The sequence below is a fragment of the Saccostrea echinata genome, unplaced genomic scaffold (assembly GCF_033153115.1).
Source record: "Saccostrea echinata isolate AGI-Se365-2 ecotype Australia unplaced genomic scaffold, CSIRO_AGI_Sech_v1 ptg000033l, whole genome shotgun sequence".
Classification (NCBI taxonomy): domain Eukaryota; kingdom Metazoa; phylum Mollusca; class Bivalvia; order Ostreida; family Ostreidae; genus Saccostrea; species Saccostrea echinata.
Genome location: NW_026889782.1, coordinates 8,566,286 through 8,586,303, shown reverse-complemented (window position 1 = coordinate 8,586,303; position 20,018 = coordinate 8,566,286). Strand labels below are relative to the sequence as shown.

Sequence of the window (20,018 nt, the reverse complement as noted above, 5' to 3'; positions counted from 1 at the left end):
TAAACATGACAAGTTTTTGTCCTGCTTATGTCGTCTTGAACGATGTCCTTTGCAATATTGAGGTCAGCTTCACCATTCGAAATTTTTACAGTTAATCAATAATTTGACGGACTTGCATTTCAACGTAAATTTAAAAATATTGAATGATAGGATTTTTTGTAAATTACGTTTTTTGTTGTTTAAGTTGTCTTAAAAAGTTCGTAATTTTTCCTATCCAGATGCAGTGTGATAGATGAAACTTGCCTTTTCGAATTTTAAACCCAATTCATACTCTGAAATATTTTAAAAGATAGATGTTCAATTACATATTTTTATATATGCTTTAAAAATCCAATTATGGACAGAGTAAATGAGCCCGGAACATGGAGAATTAAAACTCCACTTAAATACTGTAGGGCATAACATTTGTCAATCAATATCTCTAAAATAAGGTAAGAAACCTAATGATATAGCTGCTTTAAGATATGTGGGACATACTTAATAAGAAATATACAAAATATAAAAAAAATTGAATGACAAGTATTTTTCAGCTAAAGGTCCTTCTTCCCCTTAAAATCAATTAACCTTGTAAAATTAATGAGCTTGAAAGAAGACCGATAACTACTGTTGAAAATATGTCACAAAATTGAAAAAAAATGCATTTGATTACACTTGTATTTAAATTATTTACCTCAAAATAAAAAACTATCAATAGATCTTTTTTCTGTTCAAATTTAAACAAATACCAATTATCTAATTAGTTATTTGGTTAAATCACTAGGAAATACTTACAATTGAATTTTCATTATAATATATGTTTAAAACTGTATCGGATTCTTATCATAAACACTGGTCATGACGAAGACTTACTTGTTATAAACGCTTTTGTTTTCTTACTATTTTCACCGTGTATTTCTGTTTTGTATACTGTTCGTTAAGATCACCAAAATTCCAGTTAACAGAAGTCACACTAAGTATCATTTGTATAAGAGCTTTTAAATGAGTTAAATTGTATAAGAGCTTTTAAATGAGTTCAGAGATAAAAACTAACACGAAATCCCTACAGCAGTTATTGGTGCATGTATCCTTTATTTGACAACACGGAAGTTAATCTTCCTATTCTAAATTTTGCTATAATTAAATTTTTGCTTCATCATTGAGAAATATCTTGCTTTCAGTTGTTTAAAACTCTAACGAACAAAAACAAAAAAAATCTGTGGAAATGAGGGGGATGATAAAAATAGTTCAGCATCAAATGTTCATTAGAACAAAACCATGTAAATAAAACCGGAAATGAATCCCAGGAAAACACAATTAGATTATTTGAAAAAGTTGATACTTAACAATAGGCATAATTAAATCATTAAAGGTTCAGATGACTAAACTGAGGGAAAATGTCGGTTAATCAAGACTTAAAAAGATTTTTAAAAAAAAACACCACATATAGGAAATTAATTGACCCATAAGCACAAATAGAAGTAGTTTCAGTACATGGACATTAACTTTCCACTGTTAAAAAGGGCCACTTTTCCCCTCTGTGTTAATGATATTGTTTTCTGTATAATTATATAACCCGATATGGTGTACTCGTATTCCATCAAAAGATTTGATCTGAAATTTTACATAGAATTTATGACAAGTTGAAGATGCCGTAATTATATTTTTGGTTCATCACTAAAGATTTTTTTAGAAATGTTTTGGTGTTAAGGATTTTAGTGAGACACATTTTTAAGTAATTACGTATTTATATGTATAAAGCGAACATACTAAGTCAGTGCCCGAGTCTTGACACTATGGATGAAAATATCAGTATACTCTTACAGTGAGTGTATATTCCACTATCAATATTTATGTAATAATTTTACTACAAGATATTTGTAAGAATATCTCGTAAAATATGCGAGGAAATTTCTACAATAAGAATAAAATATTAATTTTTCTTCATTGAAATAATAATTTTTTCTCCATGTGTAAAATAGAATTAAAGCTTTTAATAACAATGATTTGTTTACTTACATTTTGTGAAAAACAATTTTTTTCTAGAACTGATTATCCATTCCTTGTAACCTTTCGTTATATACATGTAATTAAGACATCTTCTTCATGCTATGGCCACTGAACGTCGTCAGATTTGTATTGTTTGAATCTGTGTCGCATTCAGTGTTAAAGATACTTAGGCATTTAAAGATACACGTACACAAAATACAAAGCATTTTTAAACTTCAAATATCAAATAATAAAAGGAGACAATACCATTGTTTGCAAATGTTTTTTTTCTTCAGTAACTAAAAGATAGAGTTAGTATTTGGATAGAAAAAAGGCTGCAATTTTAGTTCTTATGAAGCGTTTTGGGTTTTCTCATAATCATAAAATTTGAATAACCAGATATGACCTTGCCAATACTAGCTACATTCAAATAAAGCTTTATTTAAAAAAAAAGCTCTGTCAACTTTGGGAACAACCTTAAACAGAAACTATTTTTATGTTACTCAAAGCTGTGTACTTCAGCGGCAGTTATTTTAAGAAGTGAACCTAACCATATGAAAGACTACCCCCAACCCCTACTCCAATTTTTACGTTGCTTGTAAAAGATAAAATAAATCTGTTAAATATGAAAATAAAAAATAATAGTTCCAATAAAGAAAAAAAGTATCAGTTTCATTAATTGCATCTTTCTTTTGTTCTTTTGTTTGCTTTGAAAATCTTTAAAATATTATAAAATATGTAAATTAAATCACCATCAAATTACCTACCTTGCGATTAACAGTATGTCAACCAATGAAATAAATAAGATCTTTTCAGCAAGCATTTTCTAGCAAAAAAAGAAGAGGAAATGTATAGTCCGAAGATTGAACAACAAACTGTATAGAGTTTTCAAAGGAAGGTGACAATGCTAACGTAAATTGCGCTGGCATAACATAATTATTATGCTTACAGAAATTAAAAAAAAATAATTTATATATTCTTAAATTCGTCAGATTCCACATAAAACGTGGTTGTTCAGCACGTTTAACATGTTCATTGTGTTTTCTTTCAATTTAAAGACTTTTCAGAACAAATCTTTGAAGTCTTTGTTAAACCAAATGCTCTGATAATCTATGATATAACAAGGTACTTGTGTGTTTCGAAACAAATGAAAATTGGAAAATAATACGCTTTCTACATACAACTATCATATTTCAAACTTAATCCTTCAGTCAGAAATAAAGGATAATAACATAAAGTGGGACATTTCGGAACCCCTCTCCCTTCATGGTACTTTTCCACCTATGACAATAGCATCATATATGCCAACAGGCAAATTATTTTGTTGATTAATAGAATAGCATAACAATTTAGGTCTTTCAACTGCCGCAAGGGTTCGATGAAAAGAACGATAACCCATTACCGGAACTTGTTTAGAGCGGGTCCGAGGAAGCTAATTTTTTTAAGGATGTCAAGTTTTAGCATTTCCCAAGTGTTCCTTCACTGACAGGGAAATCCAGTGGTTTTAAAATTTAGTTTAAATGTTTAACTCAATTATCATGTAGTTATAGACACTGTACAATAATATATAAGTGAATTTTTAGTAAAAATAGAAAGTGAAATTCATCCCCCATCTTAATTTTGATCTGATTAAATTTTTATACTTGATCGTTCTTCTTCGTGCTTAGTGAAAAGAATAAGATAATTTATTGTTGCATTTAATTGTAGAAACATTTATCTTTATAGATGAAGCAAAACAATGCACAAACAAAAAACATAGCATTATATTTTCTTCTTCATAACAACTGTTAGGGAGAGTTAAAAATCTTGAATATAGTTCGTTCCCCAATCATTGATCCCGTTATTCCAGGTATAGAGTGAAGGCATTCTCCTTGTTTTGGTCAACCCTTTTGTGTACCAAAGAATATAAGGAACCCTTTAGTGTACAAAACAATACCAATTGAAGCAGCCTATATGTCATTCCTATAAACGATAACTCCAAAATCGGAACTTTGTTGGTCATGTTTTATATTTGAGTTACCTGTCCTTAAAACACCACATCGTACAAATCAAATATTAATAATTAATTATTTTTTATGATTTAATCAAAGGTATGTATAGGTTATAATCTTTTTTAAGCATTTCATGTACCTAAAAATATATCTATCAATTGTTTTTTACCATATGTATAACTTGAAAAATTAGTTGAAAGGCCGAAACAATTACTTCAAAAAGGAGAAATTATGTTCAGATATTATTTTTTTTAATTTTTTTGAAAGTAATTTACAGTATTTACATTCAGTGTAATTTTCTTTTTGAAATCTATTAAAAATATATACAGTAAAACTTGTTGAATCCGGATGTTGTGCATTCCGGCATGTTGTTCAGTTCGGCGTAATATTTTAGTCCCTTAAATTTTCTTTACAATTTATGTTTAATAAATGTTGTTCAAACGGGATCTTGCCTATTCTGTAAACCGGCCGCTAGTTAAAGAACCAACTGCTCATAATTAGTACAAATTATCTCCTCTAATTTATCTGTGCCCGCTGGTCATTAGAGAAGTCTCGCGTGGGTAATTATTGTCCCGTTAATGATCTACAATGTATCCTGTATAGACAGTTTAGTTTTTAACAAACGTGATAAAAAAAAATCATCAATGGCTCAAGTAAGGCGAAGAAATTCGCAAAAGAAAGAGTGATAGTGGTGGTTGCGTGTAGCATTTCTGTAGGAAAACTTGGAAACCTTTCTACTTTCGTTTTGCGGGCACGATGTGCAATTCGAATTACTTCCCTTTGTGTCTCTAGTTTACAACGACCATAACGACAGACGATTTTGGTCCAATATTCATTATAACATTTGAAATTAACGAACACTCTGTCTAAATATTTAAACATATTAATTTTAAAAGAAAGAAATTAATAAGGAATCTGTCCCTAACAAAATAATATTTACAGCTACGAAGAGGTTTTGGAGTGTGTTTAAAACATTTAACGATTTTCAAATTTAATGAATGACCAAGAGATATAAAACTTAAACAGAAATGAAAATTCTGAAGAACAAACAAGAGTTCAAACAAACGAACTAGACGATTTTTACAAGTGAAACGTAAAAAATGACACATTTGATTAAGTATTTATTTACCACTTTTTTTTATATATCTATGTAATTTTTAACTTGCTATAACAGTTCAATTTTCTCAAATCCGGATGTTGTCTAATCCGGCCAAAAATTTTGGAACCACTGGTCGCCGGATTAGACAAGTTTTACTGTTCAACATTCAAATCCCTGTACCACACACAAAAAACCTTGTCACGGCGCAGTGGAATACACAGTAGGAACTAGATACACTTCAATACACTAGGAACACAAAATTGTATATTGTTTTGTCTCACTTTTTAGTAAACAAAAAATACTATATTGAATTATCATAAAATATAAAAATTGTGCGATTAAAAGTTATTTGTCATTTTTTTCCTTGGCAATATTAATTTGCTTTAAATAATTTTTACGCCATAACAGCTCTTAGGTCTATTATCCACACCTGTTCTGAAAGGCGCTAATTTCTTTTTAAAAATATAAAATATAATTAATACTTATGAAAAAAATGTAGTATAACTATTGAATTTTTATTTTTTGATGTCTTCGGTGGTATAATAGCACCTGTTCGTGTCGAAAAAATATCATATTGCGCTAAATCGCGATATTTAATTTTTGGTATGGCCATATGCTGTTATACGACCTTCGATATCCAAAAAATAAGAATCCAATGCTTAAAAAAAGGTATTTTAACATGCAACATAAGTACACTGGTTTGCCCCTGAAAGTATGTTTCCTACCTATTATGTTTACATGCAAGACTTGTGTTTTTACATCGTATTATACGAGATTGACTAAACCGACAGGTCGCCCGCGTGGCGCAGTGGTTAGCGCGTCTGTTCTAGAGTCGGGGAGTGAGGAGTTGATCCTTACGTCGCGGGTTCGAATCCCACTGTGGGATATGGAGACCGGTCCTTCGGATGAGACCATATAAAACGAGGTCCCGCGTTGCAGTAGGTGCTGGCACGAAAAGATCTCTCACTGCTCAATGGCCCTGACCGCCGAGTATAGGTCAAAATTTGCAGTTCTCCACCGGCAAGTGGTGGCGTCTCCATATGAGTGAAACATTCTCGAGAGGGACGTTAAACAACTTAAAACATACAAAAAAAACTAAACCGACAGCAAACTGAATAAGTAAAATTGCCAGCATGGATTTGATTTCAGAATGCTAAAATAGTTTTTAATGTGCAACATAGTCTTACAAAATTTAAGTGTTTTAAAACCGCAATTTATGCTCAGATATGATGCTTAATTAGCAAGATGCAACTTAATTCTGTCTACAAGCAAGATAGTCAATTACTTCAACATGGAAGAGTTTATCAAAAAACTTAATTTAAAAAAAGATACCCTATTTTCGAAGACTCACTGTTGTTGTTGCTGCTGCTGAAATTGTAATTTTTTCCTCATTTTGATATGTTTATATTTATTATTTCAGCTTTCAGTTTTAAATATCAAGAATTTTATCTTATTTTTCCTATGACACAAGCGAATATGCTTAGACGAGATCTGATTAATTATTTTTTATGGAATTTTTCACACCTTGATATCATGTCTAATCTTGAGTCCATTTACCTTGACTTTATCAAAAGCAGACTTGGGAGCAGTCAAGAAATCATTTGTGATAGAAAATTAATTATTTGTGATAAAAAGAAATCTTGTATCAATATCTGTCCAAATAAATATACCGTTTAAAAAGTTTATAGCAAGACACCATTGAGTTAGAAGGTATTCCTTAGTTATTTGAAATTGAGGATGAGGAGATTTCGAACTTGACTTATTTTAAGGAAATATTTTGAACATGAAATGAAATGCAAAAAAAATCTTTCGATTGTATATGACTTCTGATTGAAGATAATGTAACAAATATTTATATTGATATAGTATAGATAAGTATATTATTATAAGAAGCAGTTAAAAATAAGGTTTTTGTCATTTATCTAATGAGACAGATGCTTCTCTGCTTTAATGGAAACTACTCAACTGACTAGCACATTTTGACGTTCTGTTGTCAACATGACGTCATTACAAATCATATATCATTGCTAAAAGTTATCAAGTTATTCTTAAGCCAAAAACAACAAGCAAATGAATCAATAAAAAATCAGTCTATGCGTAATTATCTCTATTATATAATATTCATAATTCATAATTATCTCTATTATATATATTTTATTCATAATTACATCTCTCTCTCTCTCTCTCTCTCTCTCTCTCTCTCTCTCTCTCTCTCTCTCTCTATATATATATATATATATATATATATATATATATATATATATATATATATATATATATATATATATATATATATATATATATATATATATACATGTTTGCTCTACTCCCGAATTGCATTGTTTTAAAGGCCTCTAAGCTTGAATACTTTTCTTTATCTCTATATTTCATTCAGTAAACTTTTCTCCTATACAAAAAAAAGAATTATACAATTTTTCTTGTGTATTTTTTTGTACCCTGATTTACAAGGTGCAAGTTTCAAGTACTCGCTACATGTATAAAGAGTTCCAGAGTTACTTACACAACTAATTTCATTCAATGGTTTTAGCTTTTTGCAAAATAAACGATTTCAAATTCGAGTACCATTACATATAAATATGAGTGTTTTGCTCAGATAACTATTTTGATTAAGATTTGGTTGATGAGATTTGAAATAAGAGTAAAAAAAAACCTTTCAGGGTGAAAGAGTGAAAACTACCACATAGACAGATGGAGGGGAAAACAGATGCCTGAAAAAGATTGCATGGCTTAGTGGTCAACAAAACCATGCAATCGACACAATAGAAAACCAGATTGTTATTCATCAAGAGCATAAAAGGACTAAACACGAAAATTCTTAACCTTCATCTACAATATTAAATGTATATGAGATCTGAGGAGGAAGTGACCTCATAGCAGGAACTGAAATATACACATAGTTGCTCTAGCAAATATAAAATGTATCACCGGATCAGCAGTCAGATGTGAATATTTTATAATGATTGTGGCCTTTTTTTACTCCAAGGGAACACCTTTAATAACATGTACTACTCAACATTCCATTTTTTGAAAATAATTGTTAAAATTCGTGTGCTTTTAAAGTTTCTTGGAGTTTAACTCTAAAATCTGAGAACTCTCACTTTTTCCTCAACAAAAAATTCCATGTTAAACTTGTTTTCGAAAAGTCCCATTTACTTCTAAGGTAACTGCTTGATGACACTCCTCTGTGGAATAATGAACAAGAGAACGTTTGATCTTTCTCTGGAATAAACGGATTCTGTTCGTGCCTTATTCATTTCTACGACACACAAATAGGATCTAAGATAATGTGACGTCAGAAAGCAAACTGTTCTTATACTGTTATGAATGGCATTTGTGATATTATCAACAATACTCAAACAGTACCTATAATAAATTCATCTTAGGAACACATATATAATGAAAGACTGAAATTTCGATCTCATTGGCATATATAGGAAGCAAATGCATAAAAGTGATAGGGGATTTTTGTCATGCAGTTCGGCCTCCTTCATCACGTAGTAGAAATAGCGAATCTTCCTTCTTTACTGACGAATATTTAAACGATGATAATTGTGACTTAAATAAAATTTTTGGTCTTTGATACAAAAAGTGATGGAATCGATTCATCATTTATATATACAACTGTATTTTAAAATAATAATAATAGTTTTTCTATCCATGGTTTCAAATTTCAATATACATGTATATGTTTATACTTAGAATGCATAGCCTGATATTAACTTATTCTAAGGAAAGTAGAACAAAAAATATTAGCAAACTGCTTTGAGACCTAGTAAGCTGCTCTATATTCAAAACGTACAGTATTCGTTAATTATACTCTGGAAGAACAAACAAATAAATAACGTCAGCCGTGCGTAAGTCAGTGCAGAAAGATGCTAGTTAACTGTAAAATGCATTTCATCGCAAATGAAATTATAATAGTTTGATAATATTTGTCAGTTTGACATTGGGATAACAAAAGGACACACATTCTTAAAGACGAGTTTTTAAAAAGGAGACATCACTTAATTTGTAGAATATTATTAAGTGATGACAAAAATAAGACTTAACGTGTCCCAATTAATCATTTCAATGTATGAAAATTATGTCAGAATGAGGAAGCAAATACTGAAGGTTACTCCAGGTCAACGGATAAGTGAAAGTTCATACTAATGATGCTATTAACTAAATAGTTAATTAGTTAGTTAGTCAGATAGTTAATTTCACATAAGTTTTATTGGTTCTTCATAAAATGGCGAATTTTTAATAATTAAAGGTGCTTGGACACAGATTTGAAGTTAATATTTTCTCAGATTTTCTGTATAATTTCATGACTTATATGTTGCTATAGCATTTCATACTAAAATACAATAAAAATCTTATTTCATTTCGAAGTTATTGAAACTTCAAATTTCTGGACGCGTTTGATTGACACATCCTTGCACTTTCACAATTTTTAATTTTATTCTTAATACTTAAGAAAAGTGGCAGTTTTGTTGTGTATAAATGAAAAGTATTAAAACTATAATCCAGAAAATTCAGAGTAGAAATGTTCGAAAGCAAAACCCACTCACAGTATTGTCAGTCCGTGCTCAGTGGTGTGTGCAGACTTTAACAATTGAACTCACCCGGTGAATCGTAAACATTAACAATAACATAGCTCGTGCCCTGTTTACAGAAACAGTTTACGTTTCACGGGTGTATTCAATTTGTTAAACTCTGTACACAACACTGAGCACGGGCCGACGATATTAGTGAGGGGGTTTGCTTTCGCACATTTCTACTCTGAATTTTCTGGATTATAGATGTAATGTTTTTCATTAATACAAAACAAAATCGCTTCTTTTCTTAAATATTAAGGATAAAAATAAAATTTGTGAAAGTGCAAGGATGTGTTAATCAAACGCGTCCTGGAATTCGTAGTTCCAATAGTTTCCAGATAAAATAAGTTTTTAATTATATTTTTGTGTGAAATGCTATTGCAATATATAAGTCGTGAAATTTTGAGAAAATATTAACCTCAAATCTGTGTTTAAGCACCTTTAAATGATATAAAGTAAATGTCTCAATAATTTTCTGAAGGGCTCTAGTAACACGAAAATTTTCAGAGTTGTTTAAATTGATGCATCTCTCAATTCTGGTGACCTTATTTTACACAAATTCAGAAATAAACACATCAGCAATAGTCAGATAAAAAGAGAGATCAGAGCATCGATTTACAATACACAGCGTAAGTAAAAATAATAAATTCAAAGCAAGACCAGTCTAAATGTCTTCGAATATAAACTGAAAACATTCATAATTACCTTGAGACAAAGTAGGGAAATGTCAAAATGAAGAATTACACACCAAAATGTTGTTTCTACAGCTGAGGTCTCCAGATAAGATAAATAATATCATATTGATTGATAAGCATCATTGTTTATATTGTTTTACAGCAATGTAAAGATATATTTATTGAAATCTGCATGTTATTATAACGATTGCGATTATTCTCTAAATGTTAACTGTGTTATATCTAGCTCTAGGATATATAATTTTCGGAAAAAGTTGGTATAGATGCTTTCTTTTTACAAAAAAAAAATTAAAGAAATAGAAATAAACCTGTATTTTTTTTTATGTTACGAGGGTTGTTAGAAAAACTCGCGGACACTTTGATTTATAGAAAATTTATTGTGTATTTTTATGAATGACTTATGTCTGATTTAATAATTATCTTTTGTTTATTAAAAAATCAGGTCAAATTTTGAAAATGTACAATGATTTTTCATTGTGGAATCATAAGATTCACGGAGCAATCGTTTGTCGTTAGGTGACGTGACAACCTGTTTTGAGCTTTTTCACAGTTTTAAATATCTTTCACTTCTAAACTTTTTCAATCGCCCGCGTGGCGCAGTGGTTAGAGCGTCTGTTCTAGAGTCGCGGAGTAAGGAGTTGATCCTTACGTCGCTGGTTCGAATCCCACTGTGGGACGTGGAGACCAGTCCTTCGGATGAGACCGTATAAACCGAGGTCCCGTGTCGCAGTAGGTGCTGGCACGAAAAAGATCCCTCACTGCTCAATGGCCGTAAGTGCCGAGTATAGGCCAGAATTTGTAGCCCTCCACCGGCAAGTGGTGGCGTCTCCATATGAGTGAAAAATTCAAAATTAAACAACAATCAGTCAATCAACCTAGACTTTTCATTTTTTCCTACTATAAAATTGAATGACTATAGAAAGACACGTTACTTTATTTCATTAAATGTCTTTTGTGACATATACGTATCAGATATTAGTGCGATCTGAAAAATCAATTTCTATGCAGTTAAGCAATCAGGTATGGAAACAGTGCAAAATTCACAAGTGTAAATGAAGTCCTTGCGATAAGCGGAGCATTAAGGTATTGCAGGAGTTGATCATCAAAAGTGTCTATCCTTCCATTCTAAGAAAGCTATTTCCATTCGCACAGTGGTCTTTGATACGTGGTGGTTATCCCCAGCAGCATCTAAATCAATATAATCTCTTTTGTTCCTGTCTGCATACATAATTTTTTTAATCGCTCGGTGCTCCAAGACGTTTAATGACGTTGCCATTTTTGACTTTGTTTTTTACGCATTAATCAGCTACAACTAGCGATAAAACAGTCATAATCCCTCCAATCAATTTTTTTTTTGGTCAAATGAGGTTGATAAATATTGTAGCAACAGGTGAAATATGTAGCTTTATGCTCTATAACAGTAAAATTTATAATTTCACAAAAATATATATGTAATGTTAACTTATGAAAATTTGACATGCTACGTGAAGCATGTTTCATCTAAATTATATAACTTATAATTTTTAAAAATCATTGGAAAATTGCCAAGTCTTTGCATATTTATCAGAAAATACATATTGTTATTATTTCCAAATTTTAGTGGATTCATGCAAATAGCGCGCTCAATACCCTCTAGCAAATACCCCCTAATTTTTCAATGAAAAACATTTCTTATGTTTATATTTTCAATCGTAAATTTTACATCCAAATACTGAAATAAAGTACTGCTGAAGGACTTTACTCTCAAACAACTTTGAGATATTAAAAAATTTTGTTTTTAGTAGAATTTGTCATTGATACATCTCCTAATTTAAGACGTATCAAAGAAATACTAATTGGCTGCAAATAAAGTGTGTAAACCGTGCTCTTAGTTTTACTTTAAAAAGACATTAATGGCAATCTAATACAAGAACTAAAGATTAACGTGATGACTTCAATTTTTCTATCGTCAAGTTCCTTTATTTATGTAGCAATATATATCATCACCAGCAAATGGAGTTTATGTCTCACAGTTGATTCTATACGCAAGAACATTTTGTACGTACAAACAATTTCCAAATCGAACCACGGTATGGACAAATAAGTGGATGATACAAGGATATCAACAGTTTACACAATCATAACAGGGAGCACACGGCGGATGTGACAGGTCGACGGGGGATGCTTACCATTCCATGGCACCTGATCCTACCTCTGATTTTTGTCTGCTCTGCTCTGCTTCCATGCTTCCATTTTGTATTGTTCCAATGGACGTTTGAATTTGATTATTGTTCGTAATCATCATATTCCATTTCAAGGAACATGCTGGATTATAAAGAAATGTTAAAATTCCTCTTCTTTAAGAGTTTCCGCTAATTTAACTCTAAAAGCTGATAATTCTCTTTGGTCCTCAATGCAAATTTCCATGTATGACTTGTTCTCGATAAGGTCTATCCACTTCAAAGGTAATTCCTTGAAGACACTCTTTTGTGGAATAATGAACAAAAGAACGTTTGATCTTTCTCTAGAATAAACGGATTCTATTCGTGCCATATTCATTTCTACCTCACACCAATAGGATCTAAGAAAATGTGACGTCAGGAAGCAGACTGTTCTCCTACTGTTATGAATAGCGTTTGTGATATTATCAATAATACTTGTTCCTGGTATAAAATCTCTCTGGTGAATACACAATCGAAGATTGAAATTTTCTTCCAGGAACTTCACAAGAGTAATTACAAATTCTCTGTCCTCTTCGGCATAGGAAACAAACGCATCGAAGTGATAACTTATATTCTTCTTTTTGTTTTCTGGGTTTCCTTTGTCACGCCTTGCGACATAGTATAAATAGCGTATCCTCCATCTGTATCTATGAACAATTTTACTCATGATGACTGTAACTACAACTAAAAGCAAGGCTGATGTGATAGCTATAACCAATGTAAAGGAAGCACATTCTTTCTCCATTTCTTTCAGCAATCTTCTAAACTTATTGAATGTTTTTTGGCTTGAATTCTGAAACAAACAAGTATAGTTATTCATATTCAAGAATTCTATTTTCCTCGATTTACCAATCCAAGTCAGAAATTTTATATTCGAACAGGAACATTGCAATGGATTGTTTCGTAAATTCAAAGCAAGTTTTCGTGCTTCTGAAAATATATGCAAAGTTGTCCGTATTTCTTTATTGAGACTGATTAGCTGATTAGAAGATAAGTCTATCCATTTCAGCTTTGACAAGTGAGATAAATTCACCCTGAAGATTGCAAGTGAATTTGAACTAAGGTTTAAATGGGTGGCATCGGACAAGCCTCGAAATATATTCTGGGGAAGTACAACAATTTTATTATTTGCTAAGTCAAGGATCTGTAAAGTTTTCTGGTGTCTTAAAATTCTTCCTCCTTCGTCTTGTTTTAATGATTCCCCAAGTAAATTATTTGACAAATTAAGAACTCGAATATCTAGAAAATCAATAAAAAAGTCATCAGAGACTCTCCTGCAAAAATTGTTTGATAGGTCTAGGTATTGGACACTTCTCACTCCGTATACAGGTCCCTCAAATCTGTAAATTATGCTATTCTGAAAATGCACATGTGTGAGTGTGTCAGATACATTCAGAAATAATGTCCAAAAAGCGTATTTGTACATATTATCATGAAAGTAGACTGTCTGGAGATTTGGTGGAAGATAAAGTGTGGTATTTGGTTTTCTTCCAACTTTTTCTCCATTGAATGATCGACCTGAGGCAAAATTTAAAGCATTGTGTTGGAAGACATGATATTCAAATTCAAGATAAGCGTTTTTCGTATGTAACTTCGAGCGGGAACCATTTGAACGTAAGTAATGATGGAGGCCAATAGAAGATTCCAGATTATCGTTTTCATGCCTCTCTTTGCAACGGAAATTAAAATCAGCAGGATCAATTGCGTGAAAACTAGACTGATAACTCGCATTTACCATCACAACGTTAGAAAGCTGTCCAAAATTCAACAGATATGCACCAAAACTCAAATTATTGTCAGCAATATTAAATATACGAAGGGTCTTTGGAAGATATGAGAACACTCCAAATTCAAAATGATTTATTCTGTTAGAAGCTATGTTAAGTTGCTCCAAAGATGTATTGAAAAGATGTAGTACTTGTTCGATGTAGACAGCTGTGCTGATACCATATGTACACTGCACTTTCTCCAAGTTAAGGACCTTTATTTTTGTAAACTGTAGATCAAATGATACATTTGTCAACGTTGATAAAGACAGTTCAAGATTGTATGAGAGATCTAAATGGTGCAGTTCACTCACAATCTTAAATGTTCCTTTTTCGATTGCTTTAAGCTCATTGTTAGATATTGTAAGATTTTCCAAGTTTCTTAACTTGTAAAGGGACTCTTTTGATAATTGTTCAATGAAATTATGCGCTAAATTTAAAAATCTTATTCCTCCAGTAAGATTGCTTGGAAATTCCAGAAAATTATTCCATTTGAAGTCTACACTCTCAATATTTGGATGAAATTCAGGCGCTACAGAAAGTCCTATATGGGAGCAGTCGGCGTGCAGGTATCCATTTATTTTAAAGCATATACATTTGGCACTCGATGAACAATTCTTCAACATGAAGCATTCATGTCCTATAGCAACTGATGTCAGCAGAAGCCAGAGGACCCTGGTGGCATCCATTTTCTGGAAGGAAAACTGCATTGTTTTATTTAAAACTGTAAAGACTTATCTCTTCTTTTCTAAGGCATATCATATTTTGGAATATATATATATATATATATATATATATATATATATATATATATATATATATATATATATATATAGGATCTCCCATGATTTGTAGTTGGATATGATTTTTATCCAACGAGTTGTGTGTTTTTTATCCCCGAGCCTTGGCGAGGGGATAAAAACACACAACGAGTTGGATAAAAGTCATATCCAACTACAAATCATGGGAGATTCTTTTTATCCCATGTTTAATACTTCACAACCAATGTTTTACACTGTTTTGTATAGGACTCCACTTTATTTTACTTCATCACGCTAACGCAAAAAACCATTGTGACGTCACAACTGCACTTAACTGTGGATTATGAAAAATTCATCCAATGAGTCATATGCATGGGATAAAGGGGTAAACATGGGATAAATATATATATATAATATATGATATATATATTCAAAGGTAAAATGAACAGGAACACCTTATTTATTGGAAATCTTGGTATGAAATATATCACATATATTTTAATATATGTTGAGGTTGAAAAACGTATTCCTGGCTATGGGGCACTCTAAAAATCGATACAAATCGAGCTTTTAAGAAGCTTAAAGATTACTTTTAGTATGAAATGTACACGTTTCGAAAAGATTTGGGAAGATCTTTTGTTAATAGATATAAAATTTCATGTTCAGAACATGAATTTAACATTAAAAAACAAAGTTGTTAATCAGAGTAAGTTTAGCTTGTAAAATTAAGAAGTAAGAAAGCAGACATGAATACTGTTGAAAATCTGTCATGAAAATTAAAAAAGAAATCATTACATGTGTAGAAATCATTTACCTGAAAACGAATGCCTAAATTAATCTTTTTTTCCTGTTTTAAATTAAACGCATATCCATCTTCTAATTAACAGTTTAGCTAAATCACCGGAAAATACTTATCATAGAATTTCCCCATAAGCTATGATTAAAACTGTACCGGAACCCTAAACTAATTGCAAGCAATGACGGAGACTTACTTGTTATAAATGCTTTCGTTTTTTTTACTATTTTTTCCTTGTTTAGCTGTTTTATATACTTAAGATCCCCATTCCTCCAGATACATTTTTTGATAGCAGTCACAGTAAGTGTCTTCTGTATAAGGATCTTCAGATAGGTTCAAATGCACAGAAACATGACATCCCTAAAGCAGTAATAAGTATATGTTTCCTCTATTGGGTAACACGGAAGTTAATCATCCTATTCTAAATTTTGTTATAAATTTTTTCCTAAAATCATTGAGAAATACACTTTCTTGCCCTAAGCTGTTATGCAAAGGAAGAAGAAAATACATACGGAAATAAGAAAAAAAGAAAGGTTAGTTTCGCATCTAATGTTCATTTTTGTATGATGTCAAACACAAACAGAACCCTGGAGTGAAACCCAATTAAAAAAATAAAATTCTTTGATTTGCGAAAGTTGATATTTAATATTAGGCATCTAAAATTATTATTAGGAATTATGATGGCTTTATTGCCAAGAAAAAAATCTTTTATACAAGACTAAAATTAAAAAAAAAAGTTGATTATAAACTCATTTATTAATCAAATGATCAATCGATCGAAAGTCTTGATTACAAATAAGCATAACTGCAATTATATTCAGGACATAAGTAGGAATTTTTTTTTAATTATATTTAATGATTGAAAAAGGTAAGGATGGAAATATTTGAATAAATAACAAAATAACCGAGCTTCTAAATCTCTGATACAAATTAAACGTTACTGCTGGTTGTAAGAATCACTAGTTTAACCCATTGGGTACCCCTTGTATTTTGTACAAGTATTACTATTTAAATACCTCTTCATAAGCACCCAGAATTCTTTGCAAATGAGCTCAGATGACAAGTAGCAATAGCTACTAGGTTATTCCCGGGACAGTTGTCCAGGGTGAGAGACACAGTGTAATGGGAAAGTACAAATGTGATTAATTTTTGCACCAGCATATGCCTGAAACTTGCAGTAAGTTTACTGTAAACGTTTTGCACGAAAACAGACGGGGGAGAGTATATTTTGTAGTATTTATAAATTTTGTTAATGTACTTTTAACATTCGTTCTGTAAATTAACCTTGGCAGGTACTCATCATTGAGTTCCCTGTGTGTGTGTGTTCAGGTATGACGTTAACAAAGGTGTTTGAATAGGTTATCTTTGTCGAGAATTTTAGCTCTGTTAAAGTAATTCTACGCATTTAAAGAACATCCTGTTCCTATATTTTATTTCTTTTTTGTTCGCTGTATTACCTTTTTCATTTAAATGTATGAACGGAAGTAAGTGACCGGAAGTACTCTCAGCTATTTTGGTTGTCAACTGTTAATAAACTGTGTGATGATATTGAAAATATCTTAGTATTTACAAGTAATACTGAACTCATATATTACTAAATGGTTATTAATTAAGGTTAGACGACACGTTCCTCAATAATATATAATTTTTTTCAAGAATTTGTCATTGAAGTATTGCTACTTTTACAAGTTTCCTAAAAACAAAAATAAGGTATCTTACCAGGCATTTGTGCAAGATACCAGAGGATGTTATTTACTATATAACCATACTGGAAATCACTAGCATTGCAAATATAACACGTTTTTGTGCCTTTATCTACTGAGACATTTTGAAAACAGTTTAAAAATCACAAGACAATGACAACTGTAATTGATTTGTTGTATATTACGATATACAAAGATATACAAAACAGCTATTTGAGCAACGTGTCGTCAAACCTTAAAGCAATTATTTACTGATTAAAGTAGTCCGATTCTAAGGTTCATAAAATCAGCAATTAAGTAATTATATTCACAAAATAATCTCTGAATTCACACAGTGATGTATATTTACCCAAACTATTTCTTCAAAGTTAATTATTAAAGTTAATCATATTATATATTAGGGAAAATTATCAAATCTCCAAAATATTTTCAAGAAAAGTGAATAGAAACATCAACTATGCGTTTTCTAATTGAAAATTGAACAAGAAATATATTTTAGGTTTGAAAAATATAGGTATCCAGGCATTCAAAGAAATCGGCATTTTTTTTAATTATTCGGTACTCTAGGTCTTCTTTTTCCTTCAATTATTATATAATACATAGTATTAAAAGCTTGTGCTATCCTTACAAGACATCACAGATCACTTCTTATTTCATATCATGCTAAAAAGCATTGGTATCTAAGGCTAGATTTAAGAAAATCCTATTTCTCTAAAACTGTTTTTATTTTTGACATTTTTAGGGTACAATTGTCAGTTTTTTACATAACCCTTTCTTAGACTTCTTAAAACTTTGTATCATATTAAGATGCATAAAATGAAAATTGTTGCATGAAAAGTTTTTGATTTCAAGCTTTATGTTGAGACTTTTTAATTAAAAAAATAATTTTAAGAGTTATCTTTCCTGGCTGAGGATCGGATATCCTTAAAGAAGATTAATATTTTAGCACAATGCATTGATTTAGTACATTGCATTGATGATGATGATGATGATGATGAAGTCAATGATTGCGATGATGCTTATGAAGACGATTATGATGATGATGATGTCTACAAAGAACATGTACCGGGAATCATAAATATTAGAGACATTTATCCCCTGCAGCAGGATTACAGCCCTGGAAGTTAAGTGATAGTGTGGGACTATAAAAAGAGTAATTTCGTATAGATATAGTTTTTGGGTTATTGGCGACCCTCTTTTGATTTAAAGGAACTATTTGATAACCCGGGTGGTGATAATCATTTGTAAAATTTTTATCATTGTAAATAAGATTTTTAATGATCATTTGAGTGAGTGTGTGTGTGATGATGTGACGTATTGGTTTAATTATCTTTCCATTTCTCTCTGTTCTTTTGTAAATAAATTCTTGTTTTTCCTTGAAGAATGATTTACTTTTGATTGGAGAGGAAACATAGCTCATCCACGTGTCACTGGGATATATGAATATGTACTTATGTTTAGGAGAGAGGGGGAAATAATCATATACAGAGAAATAATTTTGTATTCTCCAGTAATTCGCTGTCAATGTAAAAATATGTCTTACTTGTATGACTTACAATGACTTCCTGCTTGAAACACTTTTTTACAGGTGTTTAGTTAAAACTGCTGTCGGATAAATTCTTTGAAAGCCGAACTAAGCATGTACGGATAAACAGATATCATCAATCCTGACCATGCATTTATTTTTATGTTAACTTTGCATTTACACACATTCGTTAAATTAAATGCAGGCAGACTGAACAATTTGCTGCATTTGACGAATATGCTATATGCAGCTGAAAGCAGTGTTTCTATTATGACACGCAGAAATCCCGTCTGCTCTGCATTATATCAGATTAAAATATTGTTATATCATACTGCCTGTGACGATGAATTAATGGTTTATCCGATGAAAATACATTATCTCAAACTGATATCCAATACAGGAAGATAAAAAACCTAATCATTTGCTTTCCTTTGTTTAATAAAAAAAATTTAAAACTTTCGTCTTTGTGTTACTGATATTATCTTCTGTAAAATTTTATCATCTGATAACTATTAAAACAGGGGATATGCCATCAAACAATTTTAGATTTCAAAATTTTTCATGCAATTTAAGACAAAGGAAACCCTGCATTAATCATAATTTTTGGGCTTCAATAAATAAATATTAAAATGTGTCTGCTGTTGAGGACTTTAATGAGGCACCAAAATTTGTTGAGATATTATATACATATATAAAACACACAAATTTAGTAAGTACCCTAAACCGGAACTATGAATGAAAATATCAGTATTCGTGCCGTGAGTATATATTTTAGTATCATTTATTTCCGAGGGTTGTACGGTAAAATCGTGGACAAGTAGTCTAGAGTGAAAAATAACTAACGATGCTTTCTAAAAATTTTCCTTACTGTCAAGTATATTTTTTATCATATCATAAATAGCGAATTTTAAAGAG

General features: G+C 31.0%; 1 protein-coding gene across 1 annotated transcript; it reads right to left on the bottom strand.

Moving 5' to 3' along the window:
- Nucleotides 1–12,617: 12,617 nt before the first annotated feature.
- Nucleotides 12,618–15,007, bottom strand: LOC133198078 (toll-like receptor 4). The gene has a single exon (XM_061334226.1). The coding sequence runs from the start codon at nucleotides 15,005–15,007 to the stop codon at nucleotides 12,674–12,676; it is 2,334 nt and encodes a 777-aa protein (XP_061190210.1). The 3' UTR covers nucleotides 12,618–12,673.
- Between the last annotated feature and the right edge of the window lie 5,011 nt (nucleotides 15,008–20,018).